The following is a 17621-nucleotide window of genomic DNA, read 5'->3' on the forward strand; positions in this document are numbered from 1 at the left end:
CCCAGTCCCACGCCCCTTGGCACCACTCAAACCAGTGAGGCTGCACAGCTTCCAGGAACACGTCTTCAAGCGAGCCAGCCCCTGTGAGCTGTGCCACCAGCTCATTGTGGGTAGGTGCCGGGGTGGCAACAGAAGGGGCCAGGGTGGGTGTGGGGAGTGGGCCCATGGAACGGATTGCCTGAAGTCGAGGCTCCAGCTATTCATGGTCCCCAGACCTAACTGTGCCCCTCCACTCAGGCGGACACATAGCACCCTTGAGGGTGGGTGGGGTCTCAAGCTGGGGGTCAGCTACACCCTGATTGTATCGGGGTCAGCTCTCAGAGCTTGGCCCCAGGCTGCCATGAGGAAGCCCAATCCCTTGCTCCCTCCACGCCCTAACCTACCTCCTTTGCTCCTTGCCCATGGATGTAACCTATCTTGACCATCCCCTGTCACTGACCACCCCTCTTGTTCTTCCCAGGAAACTCTAAGCAGGGTTTGCGGTGTAAGACATGTAAAGTCAGTGTCCACCTCTGGTGCTCTGAGGAGATCTCCCACCAGCAATGCCCAGGCAAGACGGTGAGTGGGGACCACGTGGAGATGGCTGACTGGTGCTCCCAGGCTTGGCTTCTGGGGCTCTGAGTGCCACTCAGGGCTGATTCCTCAGGTCGAGGGGTGCTTGGGCTTGGGGAAAGCCAGCACCTCTCGGGGGCTGTGACCTCTCCATACCCTCTCTCTGCCTGCTTTTGCCACAGTCCTCCTCCTTCCGCCGCAACTTCAGCTCCCCACTCCTGGTACATGAGCCTCCGCCAGCCTGTGCCATGAGCAAGGAGTCCCCACCCACTGGTGAGTGTCCAGCATTGTCCCTCATCCCTGTGGTGTGAGGAGAGACCCACACACTCCTCAGATGGGCTTTGACTTACACTGGCACTGCCTGTTCTTGGCACAGCTACCACTCCCTTTTCATTTTTTTAGATTTTTCTTCATCTTCCCCTCCCCCTAATTCTTTGGATGCTTCTGTCCTGAATGTAGAGTTGATTCATCCGTTCATCCATCCATCCATCCTTCAACAAAAACTTTATAGAGCACCTGCTAAGTGCCAGGCACTGTGCTAGACACAGGGACACAGTCTTAAATAAGGTGGAGCTCATGGTCTAGTAAGGGAGCTAGACATGCAATAGATAATTACACAAATCATCAATTAGCCACCATTTGGTGAATGCCTGCAACCGAAGGATAGGAAACGAAGAGAGGATAAAAAGGCATCCACCTCATCCGCAGAGACAAAGAAGGCATCCAGGAAACTTGAAGGATAGGGAATTAACCTGAGGATCTGGGGAAGACCAGTGTGGACAGAAGGCAGGCCGGAAGCAGGAAGGGGCAGAAAAGGGACAATGAGGCTGGGAGTGAGAGGGTGAGATAGAACTCTGGGTGCAGGGCCTTAGGGTCCCTCTTAAGAGTGTTCTTTGAACTTTATTCTTTTTTTTTTTAACGTTTAGTGTATTGAAGTATAGTTGACTTACAACATTGTGTTAATTTCTGCTTTACAGCAAAGCGATTCAGTTATATACATTCTTTATATATATATACATTCTTTTTCATATTCTTTCCCATTATGGTTTATCACAAGATATTGAATATAGTTCCCTGTGCTATACAGTAGGGCCTTGTTGTTTATCTGTTCTCTATATAACAGTTTGTATCTGCTCATCCCAAACTCCCAGTTCATCCCTCCCCCACCCCTCCTCGGTAACCACAAGTCTTTGGACTTTATTCTAAGGTCAATTTTTGTGTTTTCACAAGAGCATTCTGGCTACTGTGTGGATTGGAGGGGCTGGAGAGAAGCAGGGAGACCATGGGGAAGCTATGATGGTTGCCAGTTTGGTAGCTTGGATCAGGCTGGCAGTTGTGGAGCTGGAGAGAAGTGAGCAGATGCTAGACTTGTTTGGGAGGCAGGACGAGGTGATGGAGTGAACATGGACAGTGCAGAGGGCGAGGGGTGGAGGATGCTTCAGGCTTGTGCCTGGGTACCATGGGAGGACATGGAGTTCTCACTGCAATTAGGGAGACCTGGCAGGGGCAGGTGAGGGGCATGCGCAGAATTCACTTTAGAGCTGGCTGAGCAGGGCAGCTAGCAGGGCAGCCAGGTGCCCAGCCTTGATGGTGACTCCTCGGCAGGGGCCAGCGGGAAGGTAGACCCTGTGTACGAGACCCTGCGCTATGGCACCTCCCTGGCCCTGATGAACCGCTCCAGCTTCAGCAGCACCTCTGAGTCCCCCACAAGGAGCCTGGTATGGGGAACACCAAAGGGAGGGGGCAGGGGTCCCAGAGGGTGGGGGGCTGAGCCCTCCCCTCTCTGTGTCCCCAGAGCGAGCGGGATGAGCTGACCGAGGATGGGGAGGGCAGCATCCGCAGCTCAGAGGAGGGCCCTGGCGACAGCGGTGAGTGGGGTTGGGGACCAGGGGCAGGAACAGAGCACAGTGGGGGCCACCACCTTCAGCCTCACACTCTGGCCCCACCCTGGCATCTCCAGTATTCACAGCCCCAGCTGAGAGCGAAGGGTCAGGACCAGAGGAGAAGAGCCCAGGACAACAGGTGAGGCTGGGGTGGCACTGAGCCTTGGCCGGCCAGGTGGGAAGGGGACATCCTTCTTGTCACTGATCCCTAGGTGGGTGAGAGTGTGTTGAGTGGGAGTCTCACTGTGCCATCATTTATCCTCAATCTACAGGGATATGCAATGCCAGGGTCAGTAGGCATGGGAGGCAGGGGTGTTACCCCTCCCAACACTGACCCGTGCCTGTTGAGCCCACTCCTACTCCCCAAGGGTGGGCAGTTCCAGTGCAGCAGGCAGAGGAGGTGCCCCCTTCCCACCCCTGGCCCAGTCCCTCAGGGGTATGTGGGCACAGCAGACAGGAGACTCTGACCTCTCCCTGTCACTGTCCCATATCCTAGCCCCAGCATAGGCAAGATCAGGGCAAGGGGAGAGTGGGTGGAGTAATAAAGGTGTCCTTCCCCCAGCCATGACCCCAAGCTTCTTCGCAGCCCCCCAGGCCTGCCCTCCGGAAGGATGTGGGGCCCATGTACTCCTACGTGGCGCTCTACAAGTTCCTGCCCCAGGAAAAGAATGACCTGGCTTTGCAGTGAGTCCCCCAGTGGCCCGGCCTCTCCCCCACCCCCACCCCGATCCCGGGGGCTGCCTGCCTCCAACCTCAGGGCTCTGCACTCCCAGACCTTGCAACATGAGTTTGAGGGGGACCTTCAAGAGCCTCTGCCAGGCATGCTGGAGGCTACTGAGCCCCCAGATGAGACAGAGGGGCCAGAGTCCAAGAGGGTTGGTACTGATGCCAGGCCTCTGTCCTAGACAGTGTCTGTGTACCTATGGTCACACAGGGGCCATCGTGTGCCCTTGCAGGGGACCTGGGGGTCTAGGACTGTTGGGATGCAGGACGGGCAGGTCCCTCCTGCCCCACATGCTACCCCCTGCCCCCCATACTCTCTCGTCCCAGGCCTGGAGACCGGATCATGCTGGTGGATGACTCTAATGAAGACTGGTGGAAGGTGATGTGGCAGGGTGGGGAGCGGAGGGTGAGCCGTGGTAGGCACCGGACTAGCCCAGAGAGCTAGAGGGCACTTTCCCTAACATCCCCCCTCCTTCCTCCACGACCTAGCCGGGCCTAGGCTCACCCTCAGGTCTTGCCTTTACTTCACCCCTCCATGCCCCAGTCTTGTTCTTTTGCCTACCTTGTGCCCTTCCCAACCCAGAAGCCCCCCAGCTAAGGGCTCAAACACAAAAGAACCCAGGATCTACAGGATGATGGCATTGGCTCTGAGTGGATATTAGGTCTAGAGAAAGCAGCTGGGGTTGGGGCAGCACAGTGCTCACTGCCAGCCTCATTCCAGGGAAAGATCGGCGACCGGGTTGGCTTCTTCCCAGCCAATTTTGTGCAGCGGGTGAGACCAGGCGAGAACGTTTGGCGCTGCTGCCAACCCTTCTCCGGGAACAAGGAACAAGGCTACATGAGCCTCAAGGAGAACCAGGTGAGGACCTGGGCCCCGCATGGCTGGAGAGGCTGACATAGGAGGGAGATAAGTGGCGGGAACGTGGGCAAGCACCCTGGAGGAGGAGGAGGCTTGGAGCCTGGGGGCAGGAGGGAGGGCAGATTAGAAGTCCCTGGTGACCTAGTGGTTAGATTCCAGGCTTTCACTACCATGGGCTAGGTTCAATCCCTGGTCGGGGAACTGAGATTCTCACTAAGAAAAGAGAGAAAGCAGCAGCAGTGGGACTGCTGGGAACTGGGGCTGGTGGCCAACACAGGCATGGGCTCAGTTATGTTAGAGACAGCTAGGGGAAGAGCGTTGGGGTGGGAGTCCAGAGGCTTAGGTCTGAACGTTATTGTCAACCACGGGCAAGTCATTTCCCCGCTGTTACCTCCTCTGGGAAACGGGGAGTTTGTCAGGGGCATTAGACCAGCTGATCTCAAAGGTCAGCCCCGAAGTGCTGCTCGGTGTCCGCTGACCGCCTGGTTCTTGCTGCTGTGCCCTGGATTCTCATGGGATCTGCTCCCATCACCCCAGCTCCAACCACATGCTGGTCCCATCATCCCCTGGGATGGGCCCCATGGGAGGCATCAGCAGGACTCGGGGCCAGGGAGGCAGGCAGCGCCAGGCCTTAGTGTTGTGTCTCTCCCGCTCAGATCTGTGTGGGCGTGGGCAGGAGCAAAGATACTGACGGCTTCATCCGCGTCAGCAGTGGCAAGAAGCGGGGCCTGGTTCCAGCCGATGCCCTGACCGAGATCTGAGAGGAGCCAAGAGAACCCAGAAGCCACCCCTGCCCATGCCCAGCCCTCCTAGCTTCTGGCCCCTCGGGGGGGTTCCCTCCGCTCCTCTCCTAGGGGCCACTCACCATGGCTTGGGAGCCTTCTGTACTGAGAAAGGTGTTATTTCTGGGGTCCTGGGGTGCCCTGAAGAGGTTGCAGCTCTGAGACTTGGGAGTGGGGAAGAGGAGAAAGTGGGAGGGAATGGCAAAACTCTAGGTGGGTTCCTCCGGTCCAGTTGCCATGCAGAGTCCAGCCCTGAGAGGAAGTTCCGGGGGAACGTCTGGGCTGCCTCTTCCAGAGAGCCTATCCCCGCCCACGACACCTTTGCATGCCTGACACCCCCTCTCCTCACAGAGCCTCTGCTCGGGCCCTTGTATGTGTGACCCTGAAGCTGTCACTTTGGGAGTGGGGCCCTCCTGGGTCCCTCAGCCCCAGCTCTGGGTGGGGAGGGAGCTCAGGGCTGTGGGAGGACCCTGGTCTCATCACCTCTGTCACTCCATCAACTCTCAGGAAAGTTCTGTGGCTCTCTCTCCTGTTACTTGAAACTTGGGTGGGCAGAGGAGGGGAGGGCTGAGGTCTGGGGAGAGTGTGGCAAATCAGAGGCTGTCCTCTCGAGTAGGACAGTCACCACAGAGCAACCTCACTCTACCCTTGTTCACTGGGAGAGGACACACCCAAGAGCGGCCTGCACACAGAAACCCACTGGTCCACCTGATCAAAACAATCCCCATTTCACTGTCAGGACTCCGAACGCTCAGTTCCTGTCCCAGGCCTTGCCAGGCCTGCCCCAGGAACCCCACCCTCAGGACTGACCCTGCAATAGCCCTCCCTTACCCCCTCACTCGGGGCTCTGTGGGGGACAGGGCTGCCGTTGCAGGGGCCCTTTTTCTGGCTGCATCTGGTCCCTTTTCCAGGACACAGCCCTGGGAGGAAGCAGGAGTGGGAGACAGACAATGAATTCTGTTTGACCACCAGAAAGGGAAGGGGGTAGGCACGCTGGGGAGGGGGTGTGTGGGGACACGCAAAGAGGACCCCTCCCTTGCAGGTTGCTTTTCTCTGGTGCCAACCTCCCTTTCCCCGCCAAGCTCAGAGCCTCCTCTTGTGCCCTTGATCGTGCCAGCCAATGCCACCTCCATCCTGGGCACAGTCACATCCTCCCATGTGGTGGGAGGGACACACCCTCCTACCCACTGGCCCCTGCCCCACCTCTCCCTCTCAGAGGGAGGAGGAACTCAAGCCACACTGCCCTGTTTGCTGCCATGAGGCCCCCCCAGCAATATCCCAGGGGCGGGCCCAATGCCCACTGTACATGAGGCTGCATGAGGAGTCTGCTGGGGCATTGCTGAGCCCCCAGACCCCTAATTAAATGTTTCTTGTCCCAATCTGGCTGCTGTATGTATCTATCAGCTTGGGTCAGAGGACGGGAAGGGGTGGGCGGGGCCTGGAGGTGTGGTGGGTGTGGACCAAAATAGGAGAGAGTCTGAAGGTGGAGAATGTGTTCATCTCTGAGAGGAGGGATACAGGGGCTGGGCTGGCCCTGACAGTGAGGGTCCCCGCGCCTCCTCACTCCAGATCTGAGGAAATGGAGGAGGAGGTTTGGGGGACGCCGGAGGGAGAGAGGGTGGGGCTGCGGTCATTTTCTAGTTCGATGTGGACCTGCATCGCGCAGCGGGCGGGCATGCACCTCCGCGTTTCTGCCCACCTAAAGGTGCCCCCGGAGACCAGCCGAACCCAGGGTCTGGCGGCCTCAATATCCACCCGAGATCAGCCTCGCCCCCTCAGCCCCCTAAGCCCGAGGCAGATACGTTGGCGGACCGTGCGGCCCTGAGATGACTCAATCACGCCCATCATTGGGAGCCTGGCGCAAGGGGGCCGCGGTGGTGCCCCTCCCGCCGCGGTGCCCGCCGCCCACCTGCTCGGCAGAGCCGCCTTTCCCCTCCGGCACGCCGGGCCGCGTCATCGCCCAGGCGAGCACGTCCTGGGCTATTTATAGACAGAGGGGGCGAGGAGGGAGGGAGAGGCTGCGGGGGTGCCAGGGCAACCGCGTGCAGCCAGAATGCAGAGCGGGTGGGAGGCCTGCTCCTCCGGATAGGCACCCATCCGGTTCTGCCTTCCAGCCCCCCACCCCCAAATCAAGGTGGGCCAGGTGGGACCAGCCCCTGGGTCCCCAAACCATGCTTTATTGGGTCCCTTTCATCCAGGAATGATGCGGGTAGGGAGGCAGCAGAGGAGCAGGAGGAAGGTGACTCCCCTTCCTAGGACCCTTGATGGTGGGATTGGATAAAAGTGTCACAGACCCAGTGGAAAGGCTTATAAAGAGGGGAACTCACACAAATAGACACCTACTGTGTCTGGGAAACTGTGCCAGGGACTTATTTTTTCCTCTTAAGGACCCAGTGAGGAAAGTGGTGGTGTCCCCTTTTCACAGATGATGGAACTGATGCCTAGAGATATTAGGCGGCTTGCCCACGGTCATACAGATTATCCAGCCCAAACTTGTCCCTTTTTTACACAGAGCAGCTGAGGCCCAGAGCAGACTCATAACTTGCCCAAGGTCACCCAGCAAATTAATGGTCGAGCTGGTTTCAGAAATTCTATCTCTCACTTCCCAGTTCAATTCTTCCCCAACTTGACCCTGGGCTCCTCAGAGCCTTAAACCAGTATGATGGAAACAGAGACCCCTGGAGATGCTGGAGGGGCTCCAGGGATCAAGACTTCACCCCCTGGAGACAGTCAGAGACTTTCAGCCAAACCTTCTGAACACCCACTTGTGTCTGTACCAGCCGGCAGCTGGCCTGGACCCCCGCCTCCCCCCAGCTCATTTGCCGCACTGCTGAACACAGCAGCTTTTTCGGGTGGCTGAACCACCCAAAGCAGGCTCACAGCCTGGGGGCTGGGAACAGCTGGTGCCCCCGCTGTAGCCGCGGCCCTCCTCTGTGTCCACGCTGGGGGTGGCAGGAGTAGCAACACCACTGGCCTGGGGTGGAGGATGCTCAGCAACCCCCTGGTGGTGCCCACCCACCATTTGGCTATTGTCTGTGCCCTCTGTCCCCTACCTCAGCCTGAGCTTAACCTGGGTACCCTGAGAGATTAAGGTTATCTAGGTTTAGGGGAGATGCAAAAAGGAGGGAAGTCTGGGGGCCAGAAACAAGAGGCCTAAAAGGGCAGGAAGATGGGAACCAGAGGTGGAGGCAGGGAGATGCAGACAGAGTAAGGCCCCCCATCTTACTAGCCCTACTGCCTTTGGCTCCTTCAGCCTTCCCCCCTCCCCACCTCCTTAACACCCACTCCCCAATGCTTAGGACGTTGGGGGCACCTGCTGAAGAGTGCAAGGAAGACAGCGCATACCTCCAGCCTCAGCTCTCCCTGTGCTTTGGGAAGCCAGCCCAGGTGGTTCATCTGTTGACCTCAGAGATAGCACCGAGGACCTTAGCGTTTCTCCAGGCGCAGCAGCTGTGCTCGTAGCTGTCATGTGCAGCCCACTCTGAGTCACCCCCCACCCCCCACCCCATGCACATCTGAAGGAATCAAAGGTGGGTGCTGATGTTCAAGCCAAGCTTGGGTTCTGGGGGGCCCTCCAGCCTTCAGTTTCCTTCTCCAGAAATGGAGCTGGACTTGCTTAGGGAGTCTTTACCTGGGGCCATGAACCCCTTTAAAGGGTATGCAAAATTATATGATGGGACCAGTTGCATGGACATGTCTTTTTTTTTCCCTTAATTTTTATTTATTTATTTTTGGCTGTGTTGGGTATTTGTTGCTGCGCGCCGGTTTTCTCTAGTTGCGGTGTGTGGGTTTCTCATTGCAGTGGCTTCTCTTGCTGAGGAGCATAGTCCCTAGCGTGCGAAGGCTTCAGTAGTTGCGGCATGTGGGCTCAGTAATTGTGGCTCATGGACTTCATTGCTCCGCAGCATGAAGAATCTTCCAGAACCAGGGACTGAACCTGTGTCCCTTGCATTGGCAGGTAGATTCTTAACCACTGGACCACGACGAAAGTCCCAAATGGACATGTCATTTCATTAGAAGTTCTCAAGGCTCCAGGACTGGAAGAGATCCAGTGATTACTTTAGGGGATCTGTCTGCTGAGGGGGCCCTCCCAGGCACTGCCTGGAAAGGGGTTAGAGGCCGGTGGTGGAAAGAGGTAACCTTAGGCCTGGAGTGAGCTTCAGGAAGAAGTGATTAGATGCAAGCCTTCCCAAGAGATAGGCTCCTACAACCTAATTCTTCCCTCCCCCTCCCTTCAGCCCCTCACCAAAGTAAGGCAGTTTCCTATATCTTCAGTGACCTGTGGTCTGGCTTGCCTTGTGGCTCAGATAGTAAAGAATCTGCCTGCAATGTGGAAGACCCGGGTTCATTCCCTGGGTTGGGGAGATCCTGGAGAAGGAAATGGCAAGCCACTTCAGTATTTTTGCCTGGAGAATCCCATGGACAGAGGAGCCTGGCAGACTACAGTCCATGGGGTTGCAGCGTCAGACACGACTGTAGGACTACCACTTAACTTCATTTCAGTGACCTGTGAGAGAATAGCACCATCTCCTGGTCCATGATGGCAACCCTCTTCTGTGCGGGCGGCTCAGGAGCCCCAGTGAAGGTTCTAATTGTCCTTCCTGTCATCTCTCTACTGCCTGGAGGAGATGGAGTGGGTGGCCTTCCATGCCCTTCCTCCTCTGGTCCAGGCATGGGAAGGTGTCTCATGCTCCAAGCAGCTTGGTGATAGCCCTTCTTCTTCCAGGCCACAGCTTCGCATTTGGAATGATAGGCTTAGAGCAGGTCCTATGGATACACTATGCACAGGCTGGTATGGTGGCAACAGGCAACCCCAAATCAGTGTCCTCTCAGCCCAGATTCTGATGCACATGGGTGGTGGTCGAGGTTGTCTGGACTATTCTGTCTGTGCCTCCCTGCCTTGGGTTACCCATCTCTCTACTGTCCAGAATGGACAAGGAGACTAAAGGCAGAGATGGGGACAGGTCTGCTGCCCTCAAGATCACTTTAGCCCTGCCTTTCCCACACCAAATGCAGATCTGCACACCTGCCCATTACACACCCTGAAGACCCCTTACTGGCCTTCTCATTACTCCAAAACAAGAATTCCTCCTGAATACAGGTAGAAGGCAGGGAAGTAACCAGGAGGGGCACCAGTCATAGCTGTTCCCCTTTCCTTCCCACTTCTCACCGGAGCTGACACTTCTGTATTTGATTGGTTGACTGATCCCTTCCACCTGGACACCAGTCCCTCAAACTGTTACCCACTCAAAATATTCAAGTGAGCTCTTCCAAGCATCCTCCACTGACTGGATCCTTCTGACCATCAAAGACGTCTCTTGCCCAGTCTTCCAAAGCTTGAGGCCTGGGAACCAAGCCAGGTTATTTATCTCAAATTCATTCTCCCCATCCCTAATGATGCAACACTAATTCAGGCTGAACAGGTGACTCCCAACATGTGGCTTAACCTCTTTTCTCATCTGAACATGGAGAAGCAAATACCCTACTTTATAATGTTAGAGAACCAATGCAAATGCCTCAGTATCTGGCTCATAGAGCACATACCTTATTGAAAGATTTATTGGTTATTACTACCATACAACAGGGAAAATAAAACCTACTTCTCATCTGCAGAGTTAACCCAGAATGGCTTTGACAAGTGTGTCACGTGCCTTTGTTCCAACTCTTGCCAACAAAGTCTTTTTTGGCCCCCTTTTGATGCTTATAAAGCAAAAAACAAAACAGGAAACAGTACTGATAAGGAAAGAAAAAAAGGTTTAGAAATTTTAAATAGGGATGCTCAAAATGATGGCTTCAGTTCTACCTCAATAAGGCTGTCTAAAGAGCTCAGGCAGCAGCCAGCAGTTCAGGTTCAGATCACACCTTCCGGACCAGTGGCGGTGGTTCAATCCCCGCTGTCCTGGGGTTCCAAGGCAGCAGACTGCAACTCTGAACCTCAGTGCAGTTGAGCACAAGCATACTATTTTCTGTCGTTTTTAATTAATGTACAACTCACAACTGAATACCAACCAAAAACCAACATCTGAGACCGTGTCTGAAGTGCCACTCATGCTCTGCTGTAAAGGGCAGTTTTGAGGCACAATATCCAAAGCCTGGGTAGAAGTCATTCCTCCCCTCCCTTCAAAGTAGGCCCCACACGCCATGGATGGAGGGGGCATGAGCCTGACCAGAGGCTAGGAGTCAAGGAAGCAACAAAGCAGGAACCCAGGGAAGGGTCTGTATCCCAGTCCTCAGTGCTGGTCCTGTAAACAGTGAAGACCCCACTGAAGACTATGGAAGCACAGAGGTAGGCAGATAAAGGCTTGTCTTTTATTGAATGAGTGATCTATGCAATTGCCGAGGCCACTATGTACAGAGAAGAGGGGGAGAACTTTATTTCTTGGTCTCTTCCTCCTTGGACAGAGTCTTGATGATTTCCTCTTTCTTGGCCTGGAGCCGCTCTTCACGGCGCTTGCGGGCTTCCTTGGTCTTAGACCTGCGGGCCTCAGCCTGGTCCCTGGAAAAGAGAAGATGGGTGAGCTGCTGGGAACACCAAAAGCTGATTCAACTAACCAACAGCCCCACACTATCCCAACACTGATGGCGTGTGGGTGTGTCCAAGACACAGCAGTATGTATCTTTAACATAACAGCTGTATTCTGGACAGACTGCATGGAAGTTAAGACTAGACATTAGCATATTTTAAATGTCTCAGAACTTACGCCAGAAGCTTCTTGCGAGCCTTGTCTGCCTTCAGCTTGTGGATATGTTCCATGAGGATCCGCTTGTTTTTGAACACGTTACCCTTCACCTTCAGGTACAGGCTGTGATACCTGTAGGGTACAAGGGTTATTAGAGGCTCTGGTCAGCAATGGCATCAACAGAGGTGGGCCCTGATCTGCTCTTCTACACAAGGCCCCTAAGCATGTAGAGTTCCTGTCCTCTCCCCTCCTGGTGCAGAGAATTCTTTCCCTCATCCAAGACTTTCTGCACAATTAGGAGACAGCAAGAGCTCACTTGGCAGATATTGGGCTACCCTGATGGTGTACACAGGGAGGATCAAATGGAAGAACTTTCCTAAGAAAAGTGTAAGACACATGGCTCTCCGCCCAAGGCCAATGAGACAGAGCTTGCATCTGTGCAAAGAACAAGTCAGCAAAGCCACAATGGATCTTGGTGAGGCCAGGAGAATGTACTTACATGTGGCGGTCAATCTTCTTAGATTCACGGTATCGTCTAAGTAGCCGGCGCAGAATTCTCATCCTCCTCATCCAGGTTACCTTCTCGGGCATTCGAGCATTGGCAGTACCCTTTCGCTTACCTAGGAAGAAGAGTCAGGTTCATCATAGTGCATCTGGGTTACTAGAGCCAGCTGATTAGTCACAACAAGAGCCACTAACTTCTGCAACACTCTATAGTCCACCGAGTCATGTACCAAGAGTTGTACCTCATCTTAAGTAGCATTATTTCCATTTTACAGATGATCTCAAGTATTACACTTCTTTCATTTACTCAATTTTCAAAGAAGCAGAAACAAGGCAATTATCTCTCATTCACTTCAGGCAGAATGTGAATACTCCAAGGCACGCACTGAGGCAGCCTGCACCAGGTAAGCTCTAAGATCTTAAAAGGCGGTGTGACCTTCATCTCCCCAGATCATGCTGACCTTACAAAGTGATGTTAGGATTTATAGGATGACATTTCCCAAGTATCCAGTAGGATCCCTGGCAAGGTATAGGTGCTCAATTGGTATTTCTACCAATACCATCAATTCCCACACCAGTGCCATCGTTCTGATTTGCAGACAGAAAAACACACCAAGCATCATGGACTAAGAAAAGGGTTCAAAATAAGTCAGAATGGGGAAAGATTCTGAATTGATCCCAGTCTACATTTAATCACCTATCTTTCCCCAAGTCTTGGAACAAACAGAACACACTTACCTATACCCATATGCCTGCCTTTCCGGCGAGCCAAGGTGTTTTTCCGGCATCGAGCCCGGGAATGGACAGTCACAGGCTTCCGGATGATCAGCCCATCTTTGATCAGCTTCCGGATCTGCTGGCCTGGGAAATCACAATATACCTGGTCAGTCAGGTGGGCCCTAGTCCCACCAGTCATAACTCACGAGTCCAATCAGGACATGACAGAGCCATGGCTCACATCCCCGATTTTCAAAAATGGTACAAACGGGGGACCTTCTATTTCTTTCCTTAAAAAAAAAAAAAAAAAAACACAACAAAACTTCTATCCTTTTAGATGTCTAATAGCACTCAAAATATACGTATTTGGGGATATGTGATCAAAATAGTATACAGATATGTCCTAGTCCTTCAGATTCTGTCTTACCTATTAGCTACCAGTCTAAAATAAGGATTTTCTAAGCACATATGACAATAACACAAACCCAAACAGAAAAGAATTTCCCTGACAAAGATTCCTGCTAAACTTTCATCAGCTCCTGAAGCTTCTCACAGGCCAATCTGTACACTTCCTTAAAGAATTCTGTTAGGTCAGTTCGGCCAGACACCCCCTAACCTGTTTCCTCTTAGTATTTTTCTTTATTTAAAAAAATCCATTATAGTTTGTCGTCCTGTTAGTAATTTTTCATCCACTGACCCCCTTCACCATGCTCCTTGGCTATAAATTCCTACTTGCCCACTGTATATTCAGATTTGAACTTCCCAATTCATCACTTCATTTCCTTGGCCATCTCTACAGGCCTCCCCCCAATCCCCGAGTCCCTGTACTGTCTCTCCAAAAATTTCTCATATAGCTTTAAAACAGAACATCCACTCTAGCGATATTTATTAATGTTAACACTGAGTGGTTGCCATCAATTTCCATCCTGTCATTCTGGCAAAGTTCAGGAAGAGAACCTCTGGCAATCCATATTTTCATGGCTCCTCCATTTTATGAGACCCCCCACCCCTCCGCCAGGACTGTAAGCTAGCTTATGTTAACAGTCAACATAATTGTTGTCACCTTTCATTGCACAAAGGATGAGAAATGGGGAGGGTAAAGGAGGAACGTAGACCCCAAGAACTCACGGGAGTTGGCATTGGCGATTTCATTGGTCTCATTGGGGTCCAACCAGACCTTCTTCTTGCCACAGCGAAGGACACTGGAGGCAAGCCTCTTCTGAAGCCTGAGCATACTGTGACAAACAGAAAACACTATCAGGTCCTGGAAACCATACCTGGGCAAGGCTGAGCATCCCCAACAAAACCTGCCCAGCCCACGTACACAACGTCTGTGGGTTTGTTTTCCCCTCTAGAAAATAAGATTAGCGAATAAAACGGGAATGAAGAGGGGGGCTTACGCCTTTTCTGGTATCCAGCACGAAAAATAGTGTTTAACGTGAAGAATCTGTGGCCAGTGGACTGTTTCCTGGGCTCGTTTGTCTCTTATCTCAGCAATAAACTAGCTTTAAAAGTTTTCTTAATGATGGGTCTACGGGGCAGAAGCCATCAAAGTGCTAGGATCGCCGCGCTTTTGGCAGGCAGAGGCCTGGGGCCTATTTGCGGCCTGTCCTACGTCACATGGAAGCAGGGATGGGCTCGGAGTCACAGATTGCCCCAGCGAGTTAAGGGGGCCACAGCCCAGTCCCCGCCGCCGCCTTTCCTCTGCCCAAGTGGGTCGCCTCAGACACGTGCAGGGCGCGTAGCCAGCCCTCCCCCGGCCTAGAGTTCCCGAGACGTCCCCCTACCCACCTCCCCTCGAGGCCGGGCGCTAGTGTGCTCCGGCTACCCCAAGCTCCAGGACCAGCCGCTTCAGGGCGGCCTCTGCCCTGTCTTTTCCAGTATGGGGCGCGGTACTGAGCCCCGCAAAGTAAAAATCAACCAGGATCAGAGACACAAGAGCGCTTACCTCATGGCCGCGGCCGCAGCGGCGAAAGGAAAGATCTTGCTCTCGCTAGGCTCCTCCCATTATCTGTGAAGGGGAGAGTCCATCCCCCGTTCCGCTTTCGCCCGTATTCCCGTCCGGTCCTTTCATATTCAGCCACCCTATACTTACTTATATATTCTGAAAAGACCCAGAGTAATAGAAGTCTAACATCAGGAGTCGGTTTTAAACTTTAAAACATGGAAAATATCCCCCTTCGGTATGCCAAAGTGGTATAGTCCGACTTCCTATTAGGCATGCGCAGCGAGGGTACCCGATTACGTGGGTAGTGGAAGCCGGAAGTCCGCTGGATTGCGCAGGCGGGATAAAGGGGGCTTGCTACAGTGGCCTACTTCTCCGGGGTGTAGTGGGTTCTGTGGAAGGGTGTTTTATTAATGGGCGGGGTGGAGGGGAATGAAGCAAGAGAGAATGAGCTGAGATACCAGACAAAAGCAAGCTTTTATTCACTCTCCCAGTAATTGGGGAGCCCTGGAGTGCAGGTCATTAGTTTTTGAGCCACTGTGGTCCTTAATTACTTAGTGCCTCCATTTCCTCCTCTGTATAGTGTACCTGTATAGTTATGATATATCTAATTTGCAAAAGAAGGCGTTAAGACAAGCTCCATGATGGCAGGATGGGTTTGGCTCATACAACTTGGCACATAAGTAAGCACTTGAGAAATAGCAAGTGAGTGAAAGAATAGTTGGGAAGTCTTTTTAAATCAAACGACAGGACCTCTCATAGTTCTTTCTTCTTGCTTCGGAGAACCGAAGGCTTGGTTAAGAACCCAAGGAGAACATTCCAAGGTCCAAGAAACATAAAGCTGGGTTCTGGTAATAACTTCTTACTTTGCTCCAGCTGGTAACCCCATATCTATCATCTGAACTTTCCTGGCTGCTAAATAGAGCATGCATGCTAAGTTGCTTCAGTCGTGTCCTACTCTTTGTGACCCTTTGGGCTGTAGTCCTCCAGGTTTCTCTGTCCATGGTATTCTCCAGGCAAGAATACTGAAGTGGGTTGTCATTTCCTCCTTCAGGAGATCTTCCTGACCCACATAACCAACTTTCCTCTCTTATGTCTCCTACATTAGTAGGTGGATGCTTTACCACTAGGGCTAGCTGGGAAGCCAGCTAAATAGTGCTGATGAGGTCCAAAAGAGGAAGGGAAAGAAATTCCCTGATGGTCCAGAGGTTTTGACTCTGTGCTTTCACTGCCTGAGGGCCCAGGTTTGATCCTTGGTCAGGGAACTAGGATCCCACAAGCAGTGTGGTGTGGCCACCCTCACCCCCTCAAAAAAAAAAAAAAAAAGAGGAAGGGGATCAAAATTCATGCCACTTTCTCACAATAGAGAAATTGAAAACCCAGGTCTTTCTACAAAACCCAGGCCTTCTCTGTCATGCCAGGCTCTCTTGTGTCCAAGGGAAAGATGGGAGCCCTGCTCAGGGTTGGATCTTAGGGCTGACCCACACCTGTTGCAAAACCCAGGGTGAGAAGGAGGAGTCAGTGTATTCCCCAGACTCCCCTCCAGCAGAACACAGCAGGTTGGCTTATTTTACTTTTAGCAGCGCCGGTTTGCAGGCTCTTAGTTCCCCAGTCAGGGATTAAACCTGGGCTTCCCTGGTGGCTCAGACAGTAAAGCGTCTGCCTGCCATGTGGGAGACCCCGGTTCGATCGCTGGGTCTGGAAGATCCCCTGGAGAAGGAAATAGTAACCCACTCCAGTACTCTTGCCTGGAAAATCCCACAGACAGGGGAGCCTGTTAAGTTATGGTCCATGTGGTCACAAAGAGTTGGACACGACTGAGCGACTTCACTTTCACTCAGCAGTGAAAGCCTGGACTCCTAACCACTGGACTGCCAGAAAACTCCCAGCTTGGCTTATTTTAGAGTCATTGAACCTGGGCAAATCTCCATTCTACTTCTCATTTCTCTTTTTTGTGGAGCCCGGGAAGGGGTCAAGCAAGGTGGTAGCAGGTGCTCCTGTCAAAATTGACACTCTCCCCTCCCTTCCCTACCTCACCCCTGCCCTGCACAGCATCTTACAGCATCTCCAAACATCTCAGAAACCCATCATTTAATTTCCTCTTCCTCCCAAAAATCCCAGGTGACGAAGACACCACAGTACCAGCAAACCCGTTTTACAGGAGAGGTGTACTGATGTGCCCAGAGCCACACCACCAGAAAGAGCCTGAACCAAGTTGGCACTAAGGCCGCTTGCCAGAATCCTCTAGTCCTTTTAGCTTCACAGATCATGGTGGTTGGGGTCCAGGCCTTGGATATCTGTCCCCAAATAAAGGATGAAGGGGGAAACAGTTCCAGGTGACAGGTCATTAGATCTGATTTTCGCCACTCTCCAGTCTGAGCTCCACATTTCTTCCTCCTCCTCCCTCTCTACTCAGGAACACAGACCTCACCCAGGCCCACCCCTGGCCTTTTGGAAAGGCTTGGGGGATAGCTGTTAGCGCTAGGGCAATAGGACTCCTGAATCCCTGGGATTTCTTGTTGCTGTCTCTGCTGAACTCCGTTTGGACACCCTCCCCACCCCAGCTTCAGCCTCCAGCCATCCAGCACCAACCTATTTGGGAGGGAGGGACCTTTCTGTTTGGCTTAAGGCGGTCTGGGACAACAGTGGGGAGAAAGGAGTTAAAGCTGGGTCCCAGGATCACAAGGGCTGGGAAGTTCCGGTGGCCCAGCCTGGAATGGAATGGGGAGACCAGCTAGGAAGAGCGGTTTGGGACGGAAGCGGGGGGCGGTGCCAGCCATGCTAATCCGCGCTTCGGTTCCATCCGCGCTTGGCATCCACTGGTAAACCGCACCCCCTCCCTCCCGCTCTCAGCCCCTTGGCAAGGTTTCTAATGTCCCCCAGAGTGGCCACCCTTACCCTAGGCCAGTCGGAGACCTGAGCTCGCCGGGAGAGGCGTGCGTCCCTGCAGCCTCCCTCCCATTGTCTGTGCAGAGC

At 53.3% G+C, this 17621-nt stretch overlaps 2 protein-coding genes across 2 annotated transcripts in view; one reads left to right on the forward strand and one right to left on the reverse strand.

The window, feature by feature from the left end:
- Window positions 1–6178, forward strand: part of STAC2 (SH3 and cysteine rich domain 2) — a 13695-nt gene extending 7517 nt beyond the window's left edge. Inside the window, exons 3-12 of the mRNA XM_010842675.1 lie at window positions 1–110; window positions 461–558; window positions 735–825; window positions 2158–2270; window positions 2348–2420; window positions 2513–2574; window positions 3022–3119; window positions 3486–3537; window positions 3880–4017; window positions 4674–6178. The exon at window positions 1–110 is cut by the window's left edge and continues 3 nt beyond it. Of these exons, the coding sequence (XP_010840977.1) occupies window positions 1–110; window positions 461–558; window positions 735–825; window positions 2158–2270; window positions 2348–2420; window positions 2513–2574; window positions 3022–3119; window positions 3486–3537; window positions 3880–4017; window positions 4674–4778 (940 nt within the window). The 3' untranslated portion in view covers window positions 4779–6178. The remainder of the gene's footprint in view (window positions 111–460; window positions 559–734; window positions 826–2157; window positions 2271–2347; window positions 2421–2512; window positions 2575–3021; window positions 3120–3485; window positions 3538–3879; window positions 4018–4673) is intronic.
- Window positions 6179–11086: 4908 nt separating this feature from the next.
- RPL19 (ribosomal protein L19) lies at window positions 11087–14733 on the reverse strand. The gene is made up of 6 exons (XM_010842676.1): window positions 14649–14733; window positions 13829–13935; window positions 12722–12844; window positions 11979–12099; window positions 11501–11611; window positions 11087–11295 (listed from the first exon to the last, which is right to left on the reverse strand). The coding sequence occupies exons 1-6, from the start codon at window positions 14651–14653 to the stop codon at window positions 11172–11174; spliced, it is 591 nt and encodes a 196-aa protein (XP_010840978.1). The 5' UTR covers window positions 14654–14733; the 3' UTR covers window positions 11087–11171.
- Between the last annotated feature and the right edge of the window lie 2888 nt (window positions 14734–17621).

This window comes from Bison bison, unplaced genomic scaffold (genome assembly GCF_000754665.1).
Source record: "Bison bison bison isolate TAMUID 2011002044 unplaced genomic scaffold, Bison_UMD1.0 scf7180017864180, whole genome shotgun sequence".
Lineage (NCBI taxonomy): Eukaryota > Metazoa > Chordata > Mammalia > Artiodactyla > Bovidae > Bison > Bison bison.

Excerpts from the sequence above, each read along its gene's own strand:
- RPL19 (XM_010842676.1), bottom strand. Across the intron at positions 12,100-12,721 it reads AGGCAGGCATATGGGTATAG|GTAAGCGAAAGGGTACTGCC; the intron begins GTAAGTGTGTTC and ends TCTTCTTCCTAG. Across the intron at positions 11,612-11,978 it reads AAGAAGATTGACCGCCACAT|GTATCACAGCCTGTACCTGA; the intron begins GTAAGTACATTC and ends TGTACCCTACAG.